The following is a 27,137-nucleotide window of genomic DNA, read 5'->3' as shown; positions in this document are numbered from 1 at the left end:
ATATTGAAGACCTTGAAACCATAGAAGCTAATTACTTGATTCTAATTTAATTGGGAATCTGATACAGTTGCTTCTGTATACAGAGAAAGAGGAATCTGTAATCTGGTTATCTTCTGTGACTGTCTACAAATTACAATCTTGGTTTCCAGACCAAGGTGGATACATCTCTTTTAGGTGGTTTAAGGAAAAACAATGCTTAAAACAGATTTTTTTGAGGTGGCATTTATACATACACAGGTCTTTAAAATTGGGGTATATTTTGATAATAGAAATTTCTCTGGATTATTTTTAATATAAAAGCTGCTAAAATAACATTACAGTGCCGATATGTTATGAATATACTGAGCCTTACTATATTGTAAGCATTGTTATTTCTGTATGCATGTGTAAGGCTATGATTTATTCATTTTTATATTTCCAATAATTTGAATATTCCTGGCATATATTGGGTCCATTATAAATGTTTATTTAATACTAAGTGATAAAAATAAATGACATATTTTTAGGATTATCTGGTTTCATAAGAAACTCCTGGTAATGTCAGAAGCTTGATCACTTCTGTGAGAGAAAAACACTTCTTCATACATTTCTTTTGCTGCTTCAAAACCACATTTTATGAGATTATAGGTCTTACTCACAGTGTACACTTGAAAACCAGGTCATGTTTTCCAGTAACTGGTTCCTGTATCATACTGTTTGATAATCAGATCAGAAATTGTAACACATGACTTCCAATGCCCACACAACACACCTGAATAAACAATGATTCTTGTATGTTGCTATTTTGTATGTGTGACGTGTGATGTACCATCTAGGGGTGGAAACTAACAACCAAGTAGCTAAAACAATGAGCAGTCTGGAGCTCACATGCCAAACTCAATAAATGTGTTACAGAATAAAGACATGTGACTAGATTTGGGAAAACATCATTTTGAGCCTCACTTTATGAAGCTAGAACAGCTTAGAATTGTTTGTATAACTCCTGTCCTGTGCCTTTGGGACTCTATTTACATTTTTTGGGACTGTGGATGTCAGGTGGATCTGTTAGTGAACAACATCACTGTTAAGTTGTAAAATTACAAGCCTGTTAGAAAATTATCAACAAACTCATGTTCATCCATACTTTTAACATGTTCAATAGTCATTAAATTACAAGAGATTGCATATAATGCTAGAAGCTGGAAATACTACTAAAGCTTAGTGGCCTGTTTAAGTCTACAGAGCAGAGTACAATATTGATTATGTAAATTGTTCCTGTGGGTGATCCATATGAAAGTGCTGATCGTGACCATGTTTGCCTCTTCAAATGACAAATTCAAATGATCTAATCTATAATTTTAAAAAAGCTATGCTTAAGCAAATAAAGGGGCCTCTCACCTTCTTGATAACATTACTATTTAACGTTTGTTTGAGTACTGGCTACATCAGCATCAGCTTGGAACCCTTAGAAATTCAAAAATCTGCATTTACAATTATTTTGTTTTGCCAGAATTCCCAGGTGGCCCATTTATTCATACATTACAGCTTCAGAAGCAATATTTCAAACTAAAGAATGCAGCTATATAGATAGCTATAGTTAACCACGAGACAGATGTTTCAAATGCAAAATAGAGCTGGAGAGATGTTCTAATGGGTAAGAGAGTTTGCTGTGCAAACACATGTATCTGCGTTTGATTTCCTAGCAGGTCACATGTGTCTGTAACTTCAGGGTTGGGGTATGGAGACGGGCAGATCCTATGAGCTTGCTGACTAGTCAGCAAGCAGAAAGAGAGCTTCAGGTTCAAGGAGAGATCCTGTCTCAGGAGATTAAGATGAGAGAGATAGAGAACTTCATCCCACCTCCCCTGGCTTCCACATATGTATGTAGTGGTGTGTGCATGTACACAGAGACACAGACACAGACACACACACACATGCACATACATACCATAAACATACCATACTAGCCAATAAGATAAAATAAAAAATGCAAAATAGAATAGCAGCAGTTTATAAAGATAGTTATGCTACTTTTCAATATTTCAATAACTTGAAAACTTTTCTTTCAAGCACGTATATTTCAGGGACTTGCCTGTCATTCATGTCATCTTGGCCATTCAAGGCAAGGTTTGTGTAGAAGGAGAAGTAACAAAAACACCCACTCTCCCTTGTCCCTTACTTTAGTTGAGATTGTTCGGAAGTCCTTGAACTTTCATTGCCTCCAGCCTATTCTTTCTCTTCATACATTGTCATTTGCTGCTTAGGCCTGCCAGAGTGACCATCCATTTCTCCTTCTGTCCTGCCAAATCCTCTAGATGGCCAAGGTATTATCTTTAAGTTTACCAGGATTTTTGAATTAATTTTATAATAAAAACTTCATAATTTTTTGGGGCCTGCAAGAAGGTTCAGTACACAAAAGTGCTAGCCATATAAGACTGGCCATTTGATTTTGCTCTTTGGAAGCCATGTCAAGGTGTAAGGAAAGAGCTGACTCCACAAAGTTGTCCTCTGACTGCCACATGCTTCCCATGGCACTTATGACACACTCACGAGTACAGTGCACATACATATTTTTGTTTGTTTGTTTTTTGAGACAGAGTTTCTTTGTATAACAGTCCTGGCTGTCCTAGAACTTGCTTTGTAGACCAGACTGGCCTTGAACTCACAGAGATCTGCCTGCCTCTGCCTCCCGAGTGCTGAGAATAAAGGAGTGCGCCACCACCGCCCAGCATGTGCATGCAATCCCATAGTTTTAATGAGTGGCTATTTGTTTTGTTTTGCTTTTTTCGTTCTAAGAAGATGGATGTCAAAGGAGACTGTGCTTTAGCTAGGTCTTATCTTGAAATTCAGTCATATATTTTTTTCTGGCTGTGTTATACTATTTTTGTCAAGTTATTTACATTTCTGAGACTGGAAACTGTTGTGGACTATTAGTTGAAGATGTATGACATTTATGCAGTGGAATATTTTTTTAATGATGCAAAGATGTGTTGTATTCTTTTATATTACATTTGTTTAACTCTATGAAGCTGTGCTAAAACTGTGTGTTAAAGCTGTGTTAAAGCTGTGTGCCTAAAAAGCCTGATTGGTCTAATATAGAGCTGAACAGGTAGGAGAGGGATAGGCGGGGCTGCCAGGCAGAGAGAATAAATAGGAGAAGAAAAGAGAAGAGGGAGAAGCTAGAAGAGGAGAAGGAGAAGAGGATGCCAGGGGCCAGTCACTCAGCGACACAGCCAGCCATGAAGTAAGAAGGAAAGAAAGAGATATGGAATAGAGAATGGTAAAAGCCCAGAGGCAAATGGTAGATGGCATCATTTAAGTTAAGAAAAGCTGCCTAGAAACCAGGCAAGCTAAGGCCAGGCATTCATAAGTAAGAATAAGTCTCTGTGTTTTTATTTGGGAGCTGGGTGGTGGACTCCCAGAGAGCAAAGAGTAAACAAAATAAAACAAAACAAAATAAAACAAAACAAAACCAATTGCAGGAAACCCCTAAATATAGATAACACTGCTTTCTAATGGGTTCTTGTAATTTGAATGAGGCATATGAATAGCCTGAGACACTAGAGCTCAGTGTTAGCTCTCTTTTCTGCCAGGGTTTAAGGAAGAATGGGAAGGAAGCGGGGAGAGGAAAGAGACCGAGCCTGGGTGAGGTATAGTCCATTTTCTTACAAATAACCATGTTCAATGGTCTTAGGTTACTGTTATGTTTGTAATGCTTGGTACAACATCTGTCACAAAAATGTGGTAGGCATTAATATCCACTGAAAGTAGACACAAGTCTCCAACTCATTCATGTACAGGGGAGAAAAACTGCACTGCATTAACTCTGCAGTAGGTCAAAAGACCAGGTGCATGAATTGGTAACAGAGACTGGACACTGTGGCTAAGAAGCAGACAAGACATTCCCTAAACCCAGTGGGAGAAAATAAGTTCTGTGACAGAGGAGTCCAGTGAACCTATTTAGTGTCTATAAAGGCCACACCAGGTGGCAATTCTAGCTCCCTAAATTCCTACCCTCATTTCCATTTCCAGAAAAAATTTTTTTTCTCACACTACATCCAGAATTGATGAGTATTTTAGTGAATGGGGAGGGGTCTACTTCTTTAATATAAAGTAGTTCAACCCTGAGAAGCTTCTAAATATAGCCTGATGTGCTCATTCAGAAGGCATGAGTGCATCCTTTAGACTAACTAAAGAATGGAAAACATATGAGTAATTAACCCACAGTTCCCATGTGGTATTTGTACAGCACTCCAGAGCACCAGGCATTTCTCACCACTTTTACACTCTATATAATAGTATGATGAGTATTTCCCTTTATTCTGAGGTCACTCTGGAGCCTGGAGCAGGATGATGGAGCTGATGACCAGGGGTTGGAACATTCCTTCTTGTCTTAGTGTTTCAAGTAATCACCAAATGGGGTAATAATGATGCTTTATACATCTGATAAAGATTATTATGGGTTTTGCCTCTTTCCTTGTAGATCAAAGGAGGACCTACCATTACTACAGCACATTGCCATTCACAAGTGATAAGCTGTATTCTGAATTTGGAAGAGAAGCTTCTAAAAATTTCACAGAAATGAGCCAGAGAATTGAAACTATGGTAAGTAGGTTTTTTTCTCCATGTTTATGACACTGAGCATATCTTTCTGAAATAATCAATTGATTCCCTGCATATCTTTGAAAACTGATAGGACATCATACATAAGGGATCTGAAACAAAACTCATAATACCTGACTTGGAAGACTACATCAGTAAGGCCAAACCAAGTAGCATCTAGCCATTGTGAATGTCCCTCCCACTCTCCTTTTCTACAATGTATTACTTTTGATCAACACAGTGCAGAAATTCTGGAGCTGTGGGGCTGACCCAGAATAAGGTTCTTTTACACAGACATCCATTCTAGGGAAGAGTCTCCGAGCAAAAGAATGTAGAGATTAAAACCATTCAGACCCATATATAAACACTGTGCTTTACTTGTAGACTTATGTAATGCATCAGTTAGGTACACACAAGGCACCAATATTCATCCTGGGGGAGGAATTCACTAGTTAAGAAAATAGAAAGCCAGCAGCACAGATCAAAAGAACAAAGGCCTGAGTGATGAATTTCCATTACTATATTACTTAGACAACAATTTGGAAGTTTCTTGGCTAGTGAGATAGTTTATGGTATGACATGATGGAAAGAGAATTGAAGAGCAGCTTCTGCCATGAGCCGTCAGTCAGTGACATGTCAGTGTGTGGCAGATCACCTTTCATTCCAGACAAATTTCCTCGTATGTTAATTCAGCTTTTAAGTTAATGTAATTTGCAAAAATGTCTTTTAGTTTCAATATTCTGAATGGGGACAGAATGGAAATAACCTGCATTATTTGTTGCTGTAGTGAAATACTTCAATAGTCTAGTTCCTAATGAATGGAGGTTATTTTGGTTCATGGGTTGGAAAGTACTAGCTCCGAGGGTTGTATCTGAAGATGATCTTCCCTTCTTGGCAGATACGGCAGGGAGCCTCACCATATCACCACAGTAAAGACGGAGGAGAGCACTTGAATAGTGAGTCTCTCCTGCTCTCTCACTCTTCTGCAGAGCCACCAGGATTCAATCATGAGCTCAACCCTAATAACCGTATCTAATCTGACTCACCTCCTGAATGCCCCACCTTTATAAACACTGTGATTTTTCACTCTCTAACTACATTACAATGGGGATTAAGTTTTAGTGCGTGAAGCCCTGGGAGGCCTTCTAACCATGTCTAAATCTTAAACCGACCAACACCCTTTCATGGAAACTGTGTAGCTCTCTGAGGTCCTGGTGACTTGTGTACTTGCGAGGAAAACATCAAAGGACCTCTTCCCTAATGTTAATACACACGTAAAGTAAAAAAAGTGAACTGAGCTCAGAAAGCCGAAATGTCACTATATCCCTTGTGTTTTGGGCCATTTACCAAAATAAATTTTCTAAGATCCAAATTAATTTAAATCTAAAAGAATATAGATCTTTAGTACCTTCCAAATCAATAATAATTTTGAAATACTTGGTAAAAATAAACCCTTAAGTGAAAACATCCAAGTGAATCAGCAATACAAGGACATAACAGTACTATAGTTGCTGTAGCATCAGTTCTGGAACCAAAAAAATACAAGAACAGAATAAAAAGTTAACTCTTTCTGCAAATCACCAGCCTGCACTCACTGTGTCTCGAGAATATCCACACACTAAAAACAAGAAATCACTGAACTCTTTACTTACTCAAGTCCTGAATTTTAAAGTTTAAATTCACTTGTATGATTTATAGCCAGAAATAGCTTCACAAAGATACGTCTGTCATCATACTAGAGGAACTTTGTAGCTGTGGTTGTTCAGAGCTCCAATTCACGGGCTTTTCTCAGAGCATTTCCAGTCTGATCTGGACACTCAGTCTGTGAGCATACTTAGTCACTGTCTCATCCAACCCTGACACACATTCATTCCTACAAACCACTGTCACTTAGCAGAATTACTTCATTCCTTCTTCAAAACCATGAGTCTGAACAATTTTTTTTTGTCCTTTAAATGCTCAGGCATTTTGTCACAGTGATAGAAGTCTGAAAAACTAAAAGAAATGCTTCATTTTCTTTGTCTGCAGTAGAAGTTCTTAACTCAGGAAGCAGAGGGTGAACTATTTTAAGGAAACAGCATGCTCACTGTCTTTGATAGCCTTCCGAGCAGAGCGTGTTAGGTCCTCACTGGCCTCAGTGTGGCCATCATTCTGAATACAGAGCTCAGCTCCTGACACTGGGTAGGATGCCACAGAGGACTCGTCAGCTTCAGTCCATTGTAAACGTTCTCAATGTGTTTTGTTTGTTTGCTTGCTTTGTTTTGTATTTTAATTTTCTCTGGAGCATTGGATTAACTTGAAGGATTTCAGAAAACTGTTCTTGCTGATGTGTTTTAAATGTCTTGAAACAGGTGAAAAATGCATTTTATAAATCTCCACTGAGGGGACAGCTTGTCAAGGCTCACATCATCAAGTTCAGGTGTGTAGACCGAAGATGCTATGCTGGATTTAACTTAATGTAGAGACTTGTTTCAATGCTGAAATTTTTAACTTGGTCACTGACAAATATGTTGTAAAATACTGGTGATGTGATGTGATTCGGTTTTACAAGCATTTATTCATCTACTGTATGAAACACATGGGCTAAAGAGTACTTTATTTAGTCTCTAATTTGAAAATGAACATTTGTGAGATGCCTGCTGAAGACAGAGGTAGAATAAGAGCCAATGCTATAGTGTGTGTGTGTGTGTGTGTGTGTGTGTGTGTGTGTGTGTGTGTGTATGTGTGTGTGTAAACTAATCATCACAATTGGGGATTAATTTAATAGCAAGCAGTATCCTGGCAAATGAGCGCTTTATGTCTTCATGTCTTCTATTACCCACCCCTTATCCTAGTTATTTTAGCCTATTTTCTTCTATTCTATATTTTTATGCTCCAAACATTTACTTAAGAGGATTTCAGAACTCTTATCAATTATTCCTGAACAGTCAAGATCAGAACATAGTTTTCTACTGTTGTTGTTTTGTGTTGGGGACAAGGTCTTATTATGTAGTCCAGGTTTGCCTTGAACTCTCAATCTTATTGCCTCAGTCTTTGGATTACAAGTGTGTAATTTTACCAGTCAAGCACAACATTTTTAAATAAAATGCTACTTACTGATTTTAAAGAACTTATTCTAACACACATTATTTACATTTTTAAAAAACAGGGTAAGAACTGTTTATAGTATTATTCAAATGATACCATTCTGAATTAATTCTCAGCCTGTGACTTAACTGACACCTCTGAGGCATTGTTTTGAAGACTTTCTCCTGAAAAATTCTATACCTGAGATAGCATCCTTTTGGACTATCTCTCTACTTCTTAAATCTCCATTCTCTTAAGGGGTACATCATCCACATGGCATCTTATGTTATTGGAATCTGATTTTATGTCCAGTCTGAGTGGTTTCCCTGATTTCTGTAACTATTTGTCTGTTCTTGCACCCCTGGCAAAAGGTTGCATGGTGAATTCCCTAACTCAAGAAGAATTTAATCACACCACTGAGAAGCCTGAAGTTGCCACACAAGCCTCTTTCACCCAGACCCTTTCGTTTATAAAATAACTAAGCACTACCAGTTTTATTTCCCAAGTCACTTTGCAGCTAGCTGACTTCATCTTAGCGATCCTGCTATTGCTTGTTTTTCCTTCCTTTGGCGCTGTAACATAAAAAGCACAAGTTTAGGGGAAGCATGAACACTTAGAGAACCATAGCGTTAAGACACTGGCAGACCATGGGAGCTGAGAAGGTGAGTCTGATTTGATGACAGACCGGAAGCTGAGGTCAATAATGTTTAAGTTTTAAGAAAACAAAGTGTGATATAAAAAAGAAAACCAAAGAACCATGCATAATAATTCTGCTCATAAACTTCCTCCCTCCGTCAATTCTTTCATTTTTCCTCTCCCTCTCCCTCCCTTCCTCCCTCTCTCTCTCTCTCTCTCTCTCTCTCTCTCTCTCTCTCTCTCTCTCTCTCTCTCTCTCTTTCCTTCTTTATATTTTTGGGACAATAGTAAAGAATACGATGGAGTGTCGGCTCACATGCTACTGATTTTTCGAATTCGCTTGACTGAGGACCCTGAAGCTGTGCATCAAATTGTTGAACATGTTCTGCATGAAAAGCTGAAATATGTTCCAGGACCCCCCAGTGTAGATCCTGAATCAGTTGAAATTAAAAGTAGGTTGGTCTATTTTGCTTATTTCTCTCATATAATTCTAAAATAGCTTTAGGCATTTAGTTAAAGATTATTTTGTCCTTTAATTGCTGAGGTCTTGACATTTGGACTAAATGGTGTTAATGAACCATTTTCACTCTTGAAAGTGTTCTAAATCTTCCCATGCAGGCTTTCATTATCTCCCAAGAAGTGTCTTTATTGTGCCTTGTATGTTGGATACAGAATCTAATTGAACATGGAAAAAGTGGCTTTGAATAGTCTTCTTCTGCTTGTTGCTTACATCATATGTTCTGAGAGTATGACATGAGGAAAGCTTTAATACTCTTTCTCACATCTTCTTTCTTAAGATTATTTCCAGTGAACAACTGTAATTCACATATACTCATTTCTGTGCATTTTACAACTGTAATCGAATAGGCTGAGGTGATACTTTTGTTTGTTTATTCTTTTCTGGAACCACAGAGGATGATGCAATAATATTTTGTAGTTCCTGCAAGTACAGTTGTCCTCTTGGTCCATGGGCTCTATTTCCATGGAGTCAGAAAATCACATTATTTTTGTAAAACCAAAAATATTCAGAAAAAAATTCTTACTGAATACACATGTTTTTTGTTATTCCTTAAGAATGTAAGTATCTATCTGCATGGTATTTATATTGTCAGGTACTCTAAGTAGTCCAGAGAGATTTAAAGCATATGGGAAGATGTATATATGTTAAATGCAAATACTGAACCATTTCAGAGCATGGTTGGTGTTTTGACATCTTTGGGAATGTCCTTACACAAGTCCTCTATAGACGCAAAAGGACAACTGTATCTCATTTTCATTACAACACAGTGAGAACAGTACACAAAGCTAAGCTGTCTATTTCTAGTTCCCTTCTTAATATAACACATCCTTTCAAAGCTTTTTGCCTTTGGTTTATTAATGAGAAAGGAAATACTAGGTAGTAAAAGGTCTATAGATTTCAGTATGTTTATTTTCAGCTAAAACAGTTTTTGAGCAAAAAAAAAAAACAACTACATAGGGTGTCATGTTCATTTGTGCTTAGTAGAATGCCATTGCTTTCTTCCTGGGTTCTACAAATTTCTAGTTCAAACACAAACATGTCCTTGTTTATTGCCAGTGCTCCCTCCATGCTTGGTCCTGAGTTTAACACACTTGTCTTGTACTTGTTTTGAGTCTTGCTATGTTCCTACATGTTGTGTGTTCACCAGGATTCTATTTCACAGAGCATCATGACTGATACATGCAAGTGGCATGGTGAGCCATCACAGACACACAAATTCCATAGGCCTCCTCTGGTCATACTGTGTTTGAATATCACACTGGACTTCCTTTTCAAAACACACATCACAAGATAAAATTATTAAGAATTTCAGGGTAGTAACAGAGCGACTTGAAAATAAGCACAAAGCTATTCTTAGTATGGGAACAGATAAAATCGGAACTTTTAGCAAGAATTTGAGGTAGAGAATAGATTATATGAAACAGACTACTAGGTAGCTGAATAGCAGCTGAGACTCAATAACCAGCCTTCCTTGTATCTTCTGTTTTCCTGCAAGGCATGATGGAGAAGGTAAAAAAGAACAATGTCAGGGCTCAGTGGTTAAGGATATTGGCTGCTCTTCCAGAGGACCTGAATTCAATTCCCAGCAAACACATGGCAGCTCACAACTGCCTATAATTCCAGTTTCAGGGAATCTGAGACATTCTCAGAGACAATACACGCAGGCAAAACATGAATGCACATGAAATGAAAATAAATAAATTAAAAAAGAATGTTTGTAATACAAACCTCAGTATGTCAAAATTATTAAACCTGAGAAGAAACATTAAGAGATTGATATGATGTTTGCATTTAGAACACCTGTCCTGCCATATGTGTCCAAAGAGAACAGTTGATCACTGGAAAACTATTATGTCAGGAAATGTGAGCACTTAGGGTATTCCGTACCCTTACTTGAGAGCAAGTGTTTTCATATGATTAGGTCCTGACTGCTGAGTGTCATCGAGGTAAGGATCTGGCTGAGTTGAGTGGGAAGGTGTGGGCAGTCTTATATCTAAAACACTAGCAGAAAGAAAATTTAGAGAGGAGGAGTATTACTTTTAATTTTGATCATGGAATTGAGGACTGTGTTGCACATGTGGAACTATGCTATGTACATAGTAAAATATTCCGAAATTATGTTTAGTAAAACTATCGTTGCATTTAAGGAATCGATGTTATAGTTTAATTTAATATTTGTCAAAGAGAGGCCATGGATTCACAGAATCTTATTTTCTGTTTTAAAACTCACATTCTTAGGTTTCAACACAAAACTTGTGAATCAGTGTTATTGAGAAATGCAACAGTAATCTACATTATAAACAGGTTATCTGTGTGCTTCTTTTTCACACCAGAGTTCCAGGCTCATTGCTCATGCCTCCTCTCCTCTTCGAAACAGTAAAAAAAAAAGCATGTCTGTGATAACCTAACTATATTCCTTTCCTCATAACCCAAAGATACTGTTTTAGAAATTTATCAGCTGTTTAGTGCTGAAAACTTAGTGAAATTCTCTCATGCTTACCATCCTATTCACCATTTGTGTGTATTTCAGAAATCAACAAGACAGAAACAGACAACTATCTCAACCATTGTAAGTTGAATGTATTCATTAAGATTGCATTATCTGATTGCAAGAAAGGTTAACACTCTAGAACATTTACATGGGCTTTGTGTTGATACTGCAGAGATAGAATGGAGTTTGAATGATTTGTACATAGCTCATGGCACTTCATTTTGTGTCTGAGATCCGCTAAGGAACAGCAAAATTGAGAGAACTTCAGATTGGCTGTCCATGTGTCCATGGGAACCGAAGTGAGTTGGGCAACTGTTAAGGAAGAAGCAAAAATACTCTCTTTGCATGTGGCTATATTCATAGTTTTTCAATATATAACACTGAGCCACATGCTGTTATTTTTCATCTTAATGTCAAACTACTCTAAATAAAATCATCTTGATATTGTTTGATTACAATAGAAATTGTAGGTAATTATGGACTTGTGGTTTATTAGATGAAATTAAATATGATGAAGTTTTAAAGGTCTTGATTCTAGACCTAGTCCTTCACTCTCTCATAGCAGACCACTCACTGTGGCTCAAAAATATATTTAGTAGTTACACAATTGGTAAGAGGACATTATTTATCTTTTTTTTTTTTTTTTAAATGGAAGGAGGGAAGGTGAGATGGCTCGGCAGGTAAGGGCACTTTCTGCTAAGCCGGACAACATGAATTCAATCCCTGGGACCAAATACTGGGAGGCAGGGGACCAAATACTGAAGGCTGTCCTTCAGTCCTACAGTAGTAGATACACACATACTTACACACTAAGTAAATAAGTAAATAAGTAAATAAGTGTAATTAAAAATTAAGATAAGAGCTTGGAATGTTGATTTGTTTATAAAGTTCACTAAGCCTAGAACCAACAAAATATTCTTGCCATCAATAATAATTAGGAACCTAGGGTGTGTTGGTTCTGTGTGAGCCAAAAGCGATGCAAAATGGGCAACATATACCTGCCCAAAGCAGCTTACACTCTGATATTACTAGATGCTTGGTTCATGATCACATAATTCTAAAACAGCAGATTTAACCCCAGGGCTTTGCTATTGCATAAAATATCATGCCCTACTTTGGCCTTTTCATCACAATTGTATGAGGGACTGTTACTGACATCTAGTTTGTCTCAATCAGGAGCCCTACTAAGGATAGTCACTCATAACTAAAACTCTTATGACTCTAAGCAGCAGTGGCACCCAGGCTGCGGAAAAACTCCATTGTAAGCGATGCGGAGGAATAACAACAACAACTACAAATACAATAATAATAACAAAAAATAATGATAACAACAGAACAACTTGCACACACATATGGAATGATATCATTAATTAGTATTGCCACTAAGGAAGCATGAAAGAAGTCACAATTAATTTAGTTTGGAGGCAGAGAAATTGAGAGAGAGGTCACCCAAAGACAAATAATGCCCAACTTAAATCTCACAAGATGAATAGGAGTTGACTAAATAAAATGTTATTATTTATATAATGATAAAAACATGAGAAAATGTTTGATCTATTGGACCACGTAGTAAAAGAGAGTTGGGATGCTTAAAGAACTGCTAATTACTGTCTTTTGTCTACTTGGCAGGTTGTGGGACACGGCGGAATAAATCTACAGCACAGACTAGTCTCAGGATTGTTGGAGGGACACAAGCAGAAGAGGGAGAATGGCCATGGCAGAGTAGCCTGCAGTGGGATGGGTCTCATCGCTGCGGAGCAGCTTTGATCAATAACACATGGCTTGTGAGTGCTGCTCACTGCTTTCGAACGTAAGTCCTGGACTTTGAGGATAAGGCGGAAGAAAAGCGCATGAGGTTTTATATTGTATATTCATGAAATAATTCATGGATTTTTAGAGAAGTGAGTTTGGCACAAATCAAAAAATGATATGTTTATCATAAAACACAGAGGGAATCTCAGATAACTTAGTAGGAAGTTTTATGGTCCCTGGGAATGAAAATGACATCAACGTACATTGTTGTGGTGTAACTATTCATTGAGAAATTTATGATAGTTTGCCAAAGAACAATATGCACTTTAAGTCACATTTGAATTTTGAGCTTGTTATCAAAGGGAAGATGGTAACTAAGTATCTTTACAAGAACTGAAGTTGATCAGATGGTAGTTTTGATCCCTGTGAGGAAATTCCAAGAAGAAAGACGAGGAAGTGTGAAGAAAGTTGGAAGTAGCAAATTTTATAACTGAATAGTTGATTTTTCATGTTAGAAGGAATGTTGACTTTTCAATATGGTGTCAAAATATTGACAATACCCACAGTAGTAGTGTGTTTTAAATTATATGTGACCTTTGTGGACTTCAGAAAAATATATATTCTTGCAGGCAGAGGATGTGGGGTATGTGGAATGTTTTACTTTCATCTATGCAGAATTTTCTTTTCATGTGTTATTCGTAGCCACTTATAGAAAAGGCTCCTGGATCTGCAGCGGACACCATAGTGCACAGTGTGACATGTAACTGAGGGAAAGCACCCTTGTGGCTTCCCCCTGGCTTGAACCCAGAGCCCAGTTTTCTCATTGGAAAGAGTTTATTTCTGCTGATATAAACTATAACTTAAAAAAGCATTTATGCTGATACCTGCAGATAAAACCATTACTTACAAGTTATTACACTGATACCAAGGTAAGCTAGAATTTATTATTACTACTATTTTTTTGGTAGGCACAAGGACCCATCCAGATGGACTGCTTCCTTTGGGGCAACAATACAACCTCCAAAACTGAGGACAGGCCTTCGGAGGATAATTGTTCATGAAAAATACAGCTACCCATCACATGACTATGACATTGCACTGGCACAGCTTTCTAGGCCGGTCCCCTGCACAAATGCAGTGCACAAGGTTTGTCTACCCGATGCAAACCATGAATTCCATTCGGGGCAGAAGATGTTTGTGACAGGATTCGGAGCATTGCAAAATGATGGTGAGCATCTGGAGGGAAAATCAAGGCACAATGACCTAATTTGGAGTCCCAAGGTATTTTAAAGAAATGAGACAACGTATGACATGACAAAGTATGTTGGTTGTTCATCATGTGGATTCAGGCTAAGGCAGGCTTTAAGCCACTTTGACAATGCATACATTCTTTCTCACCTTCAGTTTCTATTTATTGCATTGCTGCTGTTACTGTAATGATTTTGTAGGACATGTGAAGGAGCAGATATACCTGTTGGACCCTGAATTTCCTTTTTTAAATGAGTGTATGCACCTGTAGGGAATGTATGTGTGTGTGTGGGGGGGGCTGTATGTTTGTGTGCTTTGTGTGTTCTCTGATGTGAGTGTGTGTCTGGGCCAGAGGATGATTTCAGAATGTTTTACTCATCCTTATTCACCTTATTATTTATTTAGATACAGGATGTCTTTTTTATTCTTCTCTTGTACATTACATCCTGACAGAAGTTTCCCCTCCCTCCACTCCATTCAGCCCCTACCTGCCTCACCTCTCCCCCAGATCCTTCCTCCTTCATTTCCCTTCAAAAGAGGAACAGACTTCCCAGGGAGAGCAACTGAACATGGCATAACAAATTACAAAAAGACTAGGCACAAACCTTCATATCAAGGTTGAGGTGACACAGTAGGAGGAGTATGTCCCAAGAGCAGGCAACAGAACCAGAGACAGCCCTGCTCCTGCTGTCGGGAGTCTCACAAGAATCACAAGCTATGTCGGGCGGTGGTGGCGCACGCCTTTAATCCCAGCACTCGGGAGGCAGAGCCAGACGGATCTCGGTGAGTTTGAGGCCAGCCTGGGCTACAGAGTGAGTCCAGGAAAGGCGCAAAGCTACACAGAGAAACCCTGTCTCGGAGAAAAAAAGAATACCAAGCTATGCAACCATAGCATATATGCAGAGAACTTAGCTCGGACCCATGCAGGCTCCCTGATTGTCACTTCAGTCTCCGTGAGCCCCTCTGAGCCCTCCTTAATTGATGCTGTGGGCTGTGTTCTCGACTCCTCTGGCTCCTATGATCCTTCTTCACCTCTCATGCAGGGTTCCTCAAGTTTTGCCTAGTGCTTGGCTGTGGCTTGCTGCACTTGCTCCCATCAATTGCTGGATGATGCCTGACTGATGAAAATTGGGCTAGGCACTGATCCATGAGTGTAGCAGAATATCGTTAGGGATTATTACATCGACTTTCTTTCTTTCTTTCTTTCTTTCTTTCTTTCTTTCTTTCTTTCTTTCTTTCTTTCTTTCTTTCTTTCTTTCTTTTTTTTTTTTTTTTTTTTTTTTACCAGTTGTGTTCAGTTCTATCCCGGATCTCTGGGTTGTCCAGTCTCTTGCTCCTGGCCATTCAGGCTGTGTCAGGTGTGGGCTCCTCTCATGGCGTGGGCCTCAAGCTAAACCAGTCATTGGTTGGCCACTCTCTCAAGTTCTACACCACTATCACCCCTGAACGTCTTGCAGGACACATTGTAAATGGAAGCTTTTGCGGATGGTTGATGTCCCAGTCTCACTGCTGGAAGTCTTGCCTGGTTACAGAAGATGGTTGGTTCAGGCTCTGTAACCCCAATTACTAGGAGTCTTTGCTAGGGTCACTCTCGTAGATTACAGGGAGTTTCCACTGCACTAGGTTTCTACACTGCCGCCAAATGTCCTCCCAGTACTCTTTCTCTCCACTTCCTGCCCCCTGCCCCTGACCTGATCCTTCCTGTTCCCATCCACACCTGCATTCCCCACCCCTCGCCTTGAGCTCTTCTTGTTACTCAGCCTCTGGGTCTGTGGATTGTAGCATGATTATCCTTTATGTAACAGCTAATGTCCTCTTATAAGTGAGTGCATACCACGTGTAACACAAATTGCTAAACAGTCTTATAAATAAAAAATCCAGAGCCAGATATTGAGGATTAAAACTGAGAGATGAGAAGAATGGGATAAGCCACAGCTAACCTCACCATCCTGACCTCTCAGTCTCCACTTCTTGTATACCCACACCTACATGTGTTTCTATCCCTGCCATATCACTTCCACTCTCCGCCCAGTTACATCACTTCCTCTTTCTGCCTAGCTCTGTCACTTCCTGTCTCTCTGTACAGACCTCCAGTTCTTTATGGTTAACTAGTGTTGGAATTCAAGGCATGTGCCACCATGCCTGGTTCTGTTCCCATTGCAGCCTTGGACTCAGAAATCTGAATGGATCTCTGCCTCGTGAATGCTAGGAGTAAAGGCATGTGCTACCATTGCCTGACTTCTATGCTTAATATAGTGGCTGGCTTTTTCCTATGATCCTCAGATAAGCTTTATTAGGGCGCACAATATATTGGGAAACACAATATATCACCACAACCATGTATGTATTTCTGGGTCTGGATTACCTCATTCATGGTGATTTTTTTTTTTTTTTTAGTTCCATCCATTTGTCTGCAATTTTCATATGTCATTGTTTTTAACAACTGAGTAATACTCCGTTGTATAAATGTACCACATTTTCATTTCTTCTTCTTTTGGTTTTTGTTTTTTTGAGACAGGGTTTCTCTGTGTAGCCTTTGCTGTCCTGGAACTCTTTTTGTAGACCATGCTGGCCTTGAATTTGTAGCGATCCAACTACCTCTGTCTCCCAAGTGCAAGTTTTCTTTATCCATTCTTAAGTTGAAAATCATCTAGGTTGTTTCCAGGTTCTGGCTATTATGAATGAAACTGCTGTGAACATAGTTGAGCAAATGTCCTTGTGGTAGCATGGAGTGTCCCATGAGTGGTATATCTGAGTGTAGTTATTTTGTTGTTGTTGTTGTTGTTTTCTTTCTCTCTTTTTTAATCTTTGGGGGCCCACCACCCAGCTCCCAAATAAATACATGGAGACTTATTCTTACTTATGAATGCCACCCTTAGCTTAGCCTGTTTCTAGTCTGCTTTTCTAAAATTATCCCATTTTACTTTAACTACACTTTGCCTCTGGGCTTTTTACCCTTTTTCAGCCTATATATCTTTCTTTCCTTCTTACTCTGTGACTGGCTGTGTGGCTGGGTGGCTGGCCCCTAGCTTCCTCTGCTCCTCCTTTTCTCACTCCTCACTCCTCTTGAGCCTAGATTTCTCCTCCTATTTATTCTCTCTGTCTGGCAGCCCTGTCTAACCCTCTCCTGCCTGGCTATTGGCCATTCAACTCTTTATTAGACCAATTAGGTATTTTAGGTAGGCAAAGTAACGCAGCTTTGCAAAATTAAACAAATGCAACATAAAAGAATGCAGCACATCTTTGCATCATTAAACAAATGTTCCACAGCATAAACAAGTGTAACATATCCTCAAATTAATATTCCACAATAGCTGGATCTTGAGGTATATTTATTCCCAGTTCTCTGAGGAACCAACCACTATATTGATTTCCATGGTGGCTGTACAAGTTGGCACTCCTATCAGCAATGCAGGAATCTTTCCCTTGCTCCACATCTTTGCCAGCATAAGCTGTCACTTGTGTTTTTGACAGGTGGTCTTACTGAACCTAGTGCTAGCTGTTTCAACTATACTGGTGGCCAGCAAACCTCCAGATTCCAGCTGTCTCTGCCTCCCAACTCTTAAACCCACCGGGGTTTCAGGCATGTGATGCCACACTAGGCTTTTGCTACTGATTTTCCTACCAGACAATTGACCATGTGAGAAATCAGGGTTTGTTGATATACCTAATTGTGAAGATTAAGTAATTGTACAGCTGTTCTCCCCAGACAAAATCTTGTGGTGCTTCAACAATTTGAAGCTCTTTCTTAGGCACTGAAAATTTTATTTAAACTAGTTAGAAAGAATTCCTTCAAATGTTACTGTTCTTAGACACTCTCCCTCCCCCTCACCTCCCTACAAGCATATTGTCATCTTATCTAATAATTAGAGCAGAAGTTTTTTTTCAGGTTTATAAAATACTCTTATCTATAAATATGACTGTCTTTTCTCAGGATTTACCCAGAGTCACCTTCGGCAAGTACAGGTGGACTACATAGACACTCAAACCTGCAATCAACCTCAAGCATACAATGGCGCCATCACTCCTAGGATGTTGTGTGCTGGCTTCTTAAGAGGAGGGAAAGATGCATGCCAGGTATGGACTTGCCTATTAGTATACTGTACAATGGTTTGTACACCTTTCATTTTGAAATAATTATGGATTCCCAGGGCACCACATAGATTTCGTGGAAGAAGGTCACATGTCTTTTAAACAGCTTGTGCTCCATGCTATTTTATTTTGTGTGTGTATGGCATGTGGGCATGCATGTAACATAATGTGTATGTGGAGGCCAGAGGACGGCTATGTGGGGTTCTTTCCTTCCATATGCATGCTTCAGGGATTGGATGCAGGGAGCCAGGCTTGTTGGTAAATGATTTTCTCCTCTGAGCCTTCTTTCCTCAAGTGTACTCATTACTCAATTTCCTTCAGTGGTTACATTCACACAACTATGACAAAGCTACAGGGAGTTATAATTGTGTAAAATCAGGGGAATGGACAGTGGCACAAAACTATGCATCCAGATATGCAGTATTTTGCAACCTAAGATAGATTTATGGAATTGCCATTGTGGCCAAGATGGTGTCTATTCCATTACTCTAAAGATCTACATTGGGTAATAAACTCTTGGCCTCCCCTGCCATCTCTAACATCACACAATTACTATTTTCTCCATCTCTATAATCCTGTGGTTTTTCAGGATGTTAAGTAAAATCACACAATTACTTATTTGGGAATTCCATTTGTTTTATCTGCTACTACTCTTGACTATTTCTTTGAGGAAAAACGCAGTAGTTACTCTAACTTGTTTGTGTAGATACATGTATGTGATATATACCTTATCAAGTCTACTGCTATTAACATTTTATTCATTTGAGTGAAGAATAGAAAAAATACCTTCCTTTAAATCTCTACCATTCTTTTTTTATTAAATATTAATAAGTACAAATATTTAAATTTCTTCTCTGTGGAGAGCTACATTATGAAATGTTTTCCTTCATTGCTAAGCATAATCTAGGTATTCAAGTGAAGAAGAAAACTCTGTTGACTCAAAGGTTTTCATGTCTCTTTCCTTTCTAAGATTCCTTTTCTGTTTTAGGAACTTCCTGTAACCATACTTTTGATGTAGGTCTGTTGATGTCAAGGTTGTTGTTGTTGTTGTTGTTGTTATTATTATTATTATTATTATTATTATTATTATTATTTTGTCTGTCAGACCCTTTACTTCTCCATCATTTCTGCAGCATAATTTTGCTAGATATAGAGTAAGAGACAGATAGTTCTTTTTGGGCCCTTGCATCATGGCTCCCTCGAGAGATGAGTAGAATCTACAGCTACCAGATTTGCCTGTACATGTCTCTCTTGTCTTCAAGGATTTTCCTTTGTCTTTATAGAAGTTTTACCCTATGTCTTAGCATCTATTCCCTTGGCTTTATTCATCTCAGAGTTTATTCAGATTCTTCTGAGTCCATAGGTTTATGTCCTTTGCTAGCCTGAGCTAATTTTCAGCTGTGATTTCTCTGAATTCCTTTTTGAGTTCCATTTTTTCCGCTCTCCTTCTTTTGGGACTTTAATGTTACATTTCTGGTTGTAGTCCCAGAGGTCTATGAGTTGTTGTTCATTTGTTTCCACTTCACTTTGCTCTGTTACTTGCTTGGATGAGTTTTTTGATTCCAATTCAAGTCACTACCTTCTCTCTGCCCTTCTTCCACAAAGCTCATCCACTGAATGGTGTTTTCGGTTTGTTGCTGGAGAATTTCTCTCCAGCTCCCGCCACCAAGTCCCACCAGTCCCAGAGCCCATTTATAAAATAAACATATAGACTCTTACATTATTTAAACTGCTTGGCCATTAGCTCAGGCCTGTTATTGTCTAGCTCTTACTCTTATATTTAGCCCATTTCTATTAATCTTTACTTTGCCACATGGCTCATGGCTTATTGGTACCTTACATCTTCCTTGTCCTGATGGCGGATCGATCTCTCTCCCCGCCTTCCATTTCCCAGAATTCTTTTCCTTGTCCCGCCTATACTTCCTGCCTAGCCAATGGCCAATCAGTGATTTATTTACTGACCAATCAGCAACACACTTGACATACAGACCATCCCACAGCACTTCCCCTTTTCTTTTCTTAAAAAGGAAGGTTTTAAGTTTAACATAGTAAAATTACATATAACAAAACAATTATCAAGCAAGAATTACAGTTACAATATTAAAGAAGAGATCCTATCTATCTTATATTTGTAAGTTTAAGGTTTTATATCTAACTTATCTTTTATTATAACTAAGGAAAATTGTAAGTATCTAGTCTTCAACCACATCAAAGACCCCAGAAGGATATAGTACTACCTGAGAAATGGAGAAGGATATAAGCAACTTTTAGGAGTCTTGTAGGGTAGACAGAGACAGCTGGCAGCCTGGACAGTCATTCAAAGTTCTCTTGTAAAGTTGGGGCATCTGTCTTCAGCCCACAGGCCAAGTTCTAGGGTTTCCATTTTATTCTCATTTGCGTCTAGATACTCTTTGCTGAGGTTTTATTTATTTATTTATTTATTTATTTATTTATTTATTTATTTAGTTTTTATTCATCTCACATGCTGAGATACTGTGACTTTTAAAAAGGACTGCTCATCCATCACCTCAGAGCTGGTGTTTGCATATTGCCTTTTTTGTCCAAGGGGAGAATTTCCTGGTTCACCACAGAATGAGTCACTTTCAAATGGATTCTGAATACTTGACTTCATAAAACTGCTCTTAAGTTTTCAGGCTTAGTAGCTTCTGCTGAGGCCACACTGGCAGGAGAAGGGCAGTGTGGGCATTGCCTTGTTCCCACTCAAGGAGAGGGCCCCGTTGTGTCTGCTTTTAGGTGGAATTTCAGCATCCCTGTGAAGCCTTCTCTGCAATCACTTTGTCTGGAACACCTTGCTACCATGCCCTTATAGCCACTGCTGACACCACAACATAGTGGTTTCATTCATCCTTGATAATGATGAAAACTAACAACTACTCAGTTATGTGTTCTCTGATGCCATCATGGTGGAAGGAGACTCATGACACATTATCTCCTGCTTGTAGACCGTGCTCCCCCATAGTGACCATAGAGGTTTTGGGTGAGGTCTTTGCTGTCCCTTCGTAGGGAAGAAAGTCTCAGTATCACTTAGCCTGCTTTAACACCAGTGTATAAAGGAATGGGCCTGTTTGTATAGACTGACAAGTCCTAGAATCTATGTCTTAAGGTTTCTATTGCTGCTATGAAACACCATGACCAAAAGCAAGTTGAGAAGAAATGCTTTATTTTGGCTTGCACTTTTTTATAGCTGTTCATTGTTGAAGGACATAAGGACAGTAACCCAAACAGGGCAGCAACTTGGAAGTAGGAGCTGTTGCAGAAGCCATGGAGAGGTATTGTTTACTGACTTGCTCTTTATGGTTTGCTCAGCCTGCTTTGTTATAGTACCCAGGACTACCTGCTGAGGGATCACACCACCCATAATGGGCAGGGTCCTCCCTCATCAATCATTAACTAAGAAAATGCCCTACAGGTCTCCCTACAACCTGGTCTATGGGGGCACTTTCTAAATTGAGGTTCCCTTCCCTCAGATGACTTTAGCGTATATAAGTTGACATAAAACTACCCAGCAAGTCTGCTTATTTGATTTGAACTGATTGCCTAGTATTTCTATCTTCCCCATCAACCCTGCTTCTGACTCTTTTACTAGAGAGGTTTTGAGTTGATTTGATTAATTTATTTTATGTGTATGAGTATTTTGCCTACATTTATGTACACTACATGTGTGCCTGCTGCTTATGGGGGTCAGAAAAGGCTTTGGATCTTGGAACTGGAGGTATGAATGGCTGTGAACAAGCATTTAGGTGCTGAGATCCATATCCAGGTTCTCTATGAGAAAAAGTGCTAAACCATCTCTCAGCCTGGAAAAAAATTTTTTTCTTGAGACCTTTAAAATTAATATTTTTAATTGCACATCTTCACAGGTTGACAACTTGGTGACTTTTTCAGCTTCAAATAACCAGACCATAAAAAGCAATTTTTTTTGCTGTACTACTCCCCAAGTCTGAAGTTACTTAGTCTACTTGCTTTCTTCACCTTACATTTCAGAATATTTTTATATTTGTTTCATTTCTAGAACCCACGATTGATTCTTAGCTTTAGCCAAATGCAGCCCCAGGAAATGGGTTAACTCAATGCCATCCTAGTTTGAATTACAGACATCTTTGAGTTTTGATCCCAGTATAAACCGTCTAGTGTTGCCAATTCAGTGTCTTGGTCAGTATGAAAATTCATCTTTTTTATAAGATGCACGAATGGTTTCTTTAAAAACACCACTGACAAAATATTGGAGTGGGCTAAATGCTTCATTGGGTATGTCCTTCCTACAATTTTTACTTTGTAATTTTAGAAGACTAAGTTTAACACGTTTTTTAAATTCCATATTCTTTGAAAGTTCATCTTGTTCTCCGGGTTTCAATCTAGAGCTATACAAAGACATGTATTTTTTCAAGATCTTACTTTACACATTTTCATATTTTTTTCTCATGATTTCATGGGAACACTGCCAGTTTCCACCTCCATCACCTCCACCCCCTTTTGACCACCAATGGAACCAGACAGACCTTTCCTACCTTATTCTTGGGTCAATCCATGTTCAGTTTGCATAATTGAGCTCTCTCATATAGCTGACCTTGCCTGAGGCTAAAGCTCAAGATTAGACTCATTTCATTGTGTTTAATTTTCTCTTCTCTAATCTTTGTTGCTTTTGGGATAACAGAAGAAACAAACAACGGTTAATCTATAAATAAATGTCCTAAGGTGAAATCAAATATTGAAAGAGTTATTTGAAAGTACATTTGCTAATTCCATATTTGCAACTGTTCCCATTCACTAAAATATTTTAGCTTGAATTTAATACTCAGGGCACTTTTATTATGATCATTGAGAAACATGAACAGAGCAGGAAGATGCTTGAGTGCCAATTGTGCACACTTGAATCTGAGATAGAATTGTGTCTCCATTTTCTCCACCTGTATGGCTCTGTACAGCTTTAGTATCACAAAAACCATTAATAATCTAAAACGACACTGTTAACTGGGTCTGGTCTTTCTCATCTCAGTGTTATTTGGCAAATTCCTCTTTTCTAAAACATGATCTTTCTTCAGATTCCACAATCCTAATTCATGAAACTGATTTCTGCCTTTCTTTCCATCTACTCAGATTTGGTTTCATCCCCTAGTTATCTTTCTTATCAGCAATCTCTATACTCGAGAATTCAAGATTCAGATCTCATATGAAATTTTCTGTTTTGTCTCTATACCCATTCAAAGAAGCTACCTTAAAGTATTTAACTGTAATTGCTTCCCCAAATGACTTCCCCAAAACTGTATCTTCCAAATTAAACTCTTGTTCAAATTTAATCCCAAGTTTCCAAATACTTCAAAGCCATTTTCATTCACATGTTTTAGGCTATTAGTGTGAGATGAAAATTTAATTGCATTCCCAAACTCAGTAGAACTGTGAAATGTTTTAAAATACTTTTATTATTATTATTATTATTATTATTATTATTATTATTATTTTCTTTTTTTTTTTTTTGGTTTTTCGAGACAGGGTTTCTCTGTGTAGCTTTGTGCCTTTCCTGGGACTCACTTGGTATCCCCGGCTGGCCTGGAACTCACAGAGATCTGTCTGGCTCTGCCTCCCGAGTGCTGGGATTAAAGGCGTGCGCCACCACCACCCGGCTATTATTATTATTTTAAACACTTATTTTTATTATTTTTTGTTATGTGTATATGTGTGTCTGTATGTGCAGGTGAGTGCAACTGTCTGTGGAAGGTACAAGTGGTGGATCTCCCTGGAGCTGGAATTATGGATATTTGTGAGCATGTGTTGTGAATACTAGAAACTAAACTTGGGTTCTCTGAAGAGCAATATATACTTTTTGTAGATGAGCCATTATCTAGCCTCAGATGTTAAGGTCTCCGGATTTTCAAAAGCTCATGTCCGTGTGGCTTATTAGTAATAGACTATTTACCACTTACTGGTGAGTTAGGTCATATTAATAAGGTGGTGACCTGAAGAAGGAGTGATCTGGTCAGATGCACCAGCTAAGTCCACAGTACTATTTGCTCTTCAGCTAAATGAACTTCCTGTCTGTGTCCTGAAACACGAGGCCAAACCAACTCCCCTGGCAGCAGAACGCCTTTCTGTGGGTAGCTGCACTGCTTTTTATTTCAACATCCTGAAGTGCAGTTGGTTTTTATTTTTAATTTTCGGGGGCCCACCACCCAGCTCCCAAATAAATACACAAAGACTTATTTTTACTTATGAATACCCGGCCTTAGCTTGGCTTGTTTCTAGCCAGCTTTTCTAACTTAATTTATCCCATTTCTTTTTCACTGTGTTTTGCCTCTGGACTTTTTATCTTTCTTTATTCTATATATCTTTCTTTCCTTCTTGCTTTGTAGCTGACTGTGTGGTTGGGTGGCTGGCCCCCTGGCATCCTCAGCTACTTCTTTTCTCACTCCTCTTTTCCTTTTTCTAGATTTCTCCTCCTACTTATTCTTTCTGCCTGGCAGCCCCACTTATTCCTCTCCTGCCTAGATATTGGCTGTTCATCTCTTTATTAGACCTATCAGGTGTTTTAGGCAGGCAAATAACACAGCTTTACAAAATTAAACAAATGCAACATAAAAGAATGCAGCACATCTTTGCACCATTAAACAAATATTCCACAGCATAAATAAACATAACACATCTTAAACTAATATTCCACAACACTAAAGACTTGAAAATCACTACGTTTGTTATAGTTTATCTTGGGTAAATAACAAATTCTGCCTGTGTGAGGTAAATTATAACTAAATAATCTCTCCCTTTTTCCTTAGGGTGACTCTGGCGGACCACTGGTTGCTCCAGATGTTAGAGATATCTGGTACCTTGCTGGAATAGTGAGCTGGGGAGATGAATGTGCCCAACCAAATAAGCCTGGTGTTTATACCAGAGTGGCTGCCTTTCGGGACTGGATTGCATCAAACACTGGTCTCTAAAGCAGAAAGACCCAGTGGGATGAAATGGATGTTTTAGTCTGTAGGCTGTTCTTAGAGACACACAGCTGCAAAAGAATCTTTATAAATCAGGAGGACCTGAACCACCACACTGAACAATCCGAAGTGTACATTTCCTTCCTAGCTTAGTTCTTTACACGAGCATCTTGCTTCTTTCAGAGGGACTCTGCCAACCTGCACTCTTTTATTTTCTACAAGTTTTCTGTCACCAAAATGTTGACTTGCTGATCCAAAGTACTCATGCACACTTACAGTTTGAAGCAAGCCTTTCTTTTATCTCACCAGCTTCTCTCATATTAGTGAATTTCTACTTTTCAAGTGCAAGATGAGGAATGACATAAAGTGGGAAATGAAAAGGAACTACATTTTTTAATGTACAGAAAAACATTAGGGATTTTAAAAAATAGAATGTGAGAAGTGATCACGTTCATTATAAAAGATCAGCAAGCATGGGCAGCCACAGACTGGTCAAAATTTCATGTTGGATAAGAAGTTGAAGAAATGGAGAAACTAATATATAGCTAAATTTTCTTCCTACATGACTAACAAGAGCAACATGAAAATGATTGTTTCCTGTGGCTACAATAATCACACAAACTCTTTATAATGTACTTGTTATGAACAAATCAAAGAAAATAATATTTATTTGCAACTGACATGCAGAGGATGTCAACATACAATCAAGAACGAACTAAATCACTGACTTGCTTGACATTGCAACATGAAAACTAATGAAGGAGTGAAGGATGAGGAGAAGCTTACTAATAAAATTACTGGAAATTCTCTCAAGGTTTGAAGGTAGATTAAAAGTTTATTTTCAAATAGTCAGCATACCTTATGTGGTAAAATAATTGTATAGTTGAATGGAACTCAAAGACTCAGTCTAACCTAACGACTGTGGTGGGATAATCCCTAACCCTTTCCCATCGGCAGATCTTGACTGGAATAAGGTTCAGATATCGGCGTGTGATAATAGCGATGTGGCTGCAGCTGGGACTTGGTCTTCTAGTTTGAGATGATGGCGGATATGCTCTCTCTGCTGTCAGTTTCAGCCTGTGCGTGAAAAGTGGGCTTGTGACATCTGTCTATGCTGAGATGTCACTCAGCTGGGATGAGACCACAGGGAAGAACTCCTGGAAGCTGCATCTACATTGTGCTGCATGAGTACCCACTTCAACACCAGACTGAAGAGAAGAAGCCGGATACTGGCCGCTTTTGTGATTTCAGTTTAATAAATTATTACTGAGACATTAGATACCCTAGATCCAAAGGATCCAGACCATAATGAAATTAGGACTGATGACATGTTCTATGACATGTTTATGGTAAGATTTCACCAAGGCATTCAGCAACCATGTCCTCATTATATACAGACTATAAAAGAATATATAATAGAGCACATAGTACCATAGTATAGCCATTGTGAAAACCAATGTTATCAGGAAAAATGTTGACTTATATTAACTCAAATAATATTCACCTTATCGATTGATAAAAGTTAGGCACTTGTCTAAGATAAGATATGAAAACTAACATGAATTGTCAATGTTTAATATTCTGAATTATTGCTATTCTTTTTAAAAAGCTCTTTGGAGGAAAGTTCATAAAATGATGAACTTTAGAGATATGTAAAACTTTAAAGTCATATTAGTTTCAGAGATCTGTTAAAAACTGATTAGTGTGGCTTGAGAGATGCTTGGAGGTTAAGGACTCACCCTGTCCTTATAGAGGACAGACGTTTGGTTCCCAACACTCACACTGAGTTACATTAGAAGTAACTCCA

General features: G+C 38.5%; 1 protein-coding gene across 1 annotated transcript in view; it reads left to right on the top strand.

The window, feature by feature from the left end:
* Positions 1 to 25,336, top strand: part of LOC131920424 (transmembrane protease serine 11E) — a 37,803-nt gene extending 12,467 nt beyond the window's left edge. Inside the window, exons 4-11 of the mRNA XM_059274757.1 lie at positions 4,463 to 4,584; positions 6,933 to 7,000; positions 8,572 to 8,735; positions 11,334 to 11,372; positions 12,924 to 13,104; positions 14,015 to 14,274; positions 18,229 to 18,371; positions 25,175 to 25,336. Coding sequence (XP_059130740.1) covers positions 4,463 to 4,584; positions 6,933 to 7,000; positions 8,572 to 8,735; positions 11,334 to 11,372; positions 12,924 to 13,104; positions 14,015 to 14,274; positions 18,229 to 18,371; positions 25,175 to 25,336 — 1,139 coding nt within the window. The remainder of the gene's footprint in view (positions 1 to 4,462; positions 4,585 to 6,932; positions 7,001 to 8,571; positions 8,736 to 11,333; positions 11,373 to 12,923; positions 13,105 to 14,014; positions 14,275 to 18,228; positions 18,372 to 25,174) is intronic.
* Positions 25,337 to 27,137: the final 1,801 nt, after the last annotated feature.

This window comes from Peromyscus eremicus, chromosome 10 (genome assembly GCF_949786415.1).
Source record: "Peromyscus eremicus chromosome 10, PerEre_H2_v1, whole genome shotgun sequence".
Taxonomy (NCBI): Eukaryota; Metazoa; Chordata; class Mammalia; order Rodentia; family Cricetidae; genus Peromyscus; species Peromyscus eremicus.
Note: the sequence above shows the minus strand (reverse complement) of the source record. Positions and strands in the feature narration are given on the sequence as shown.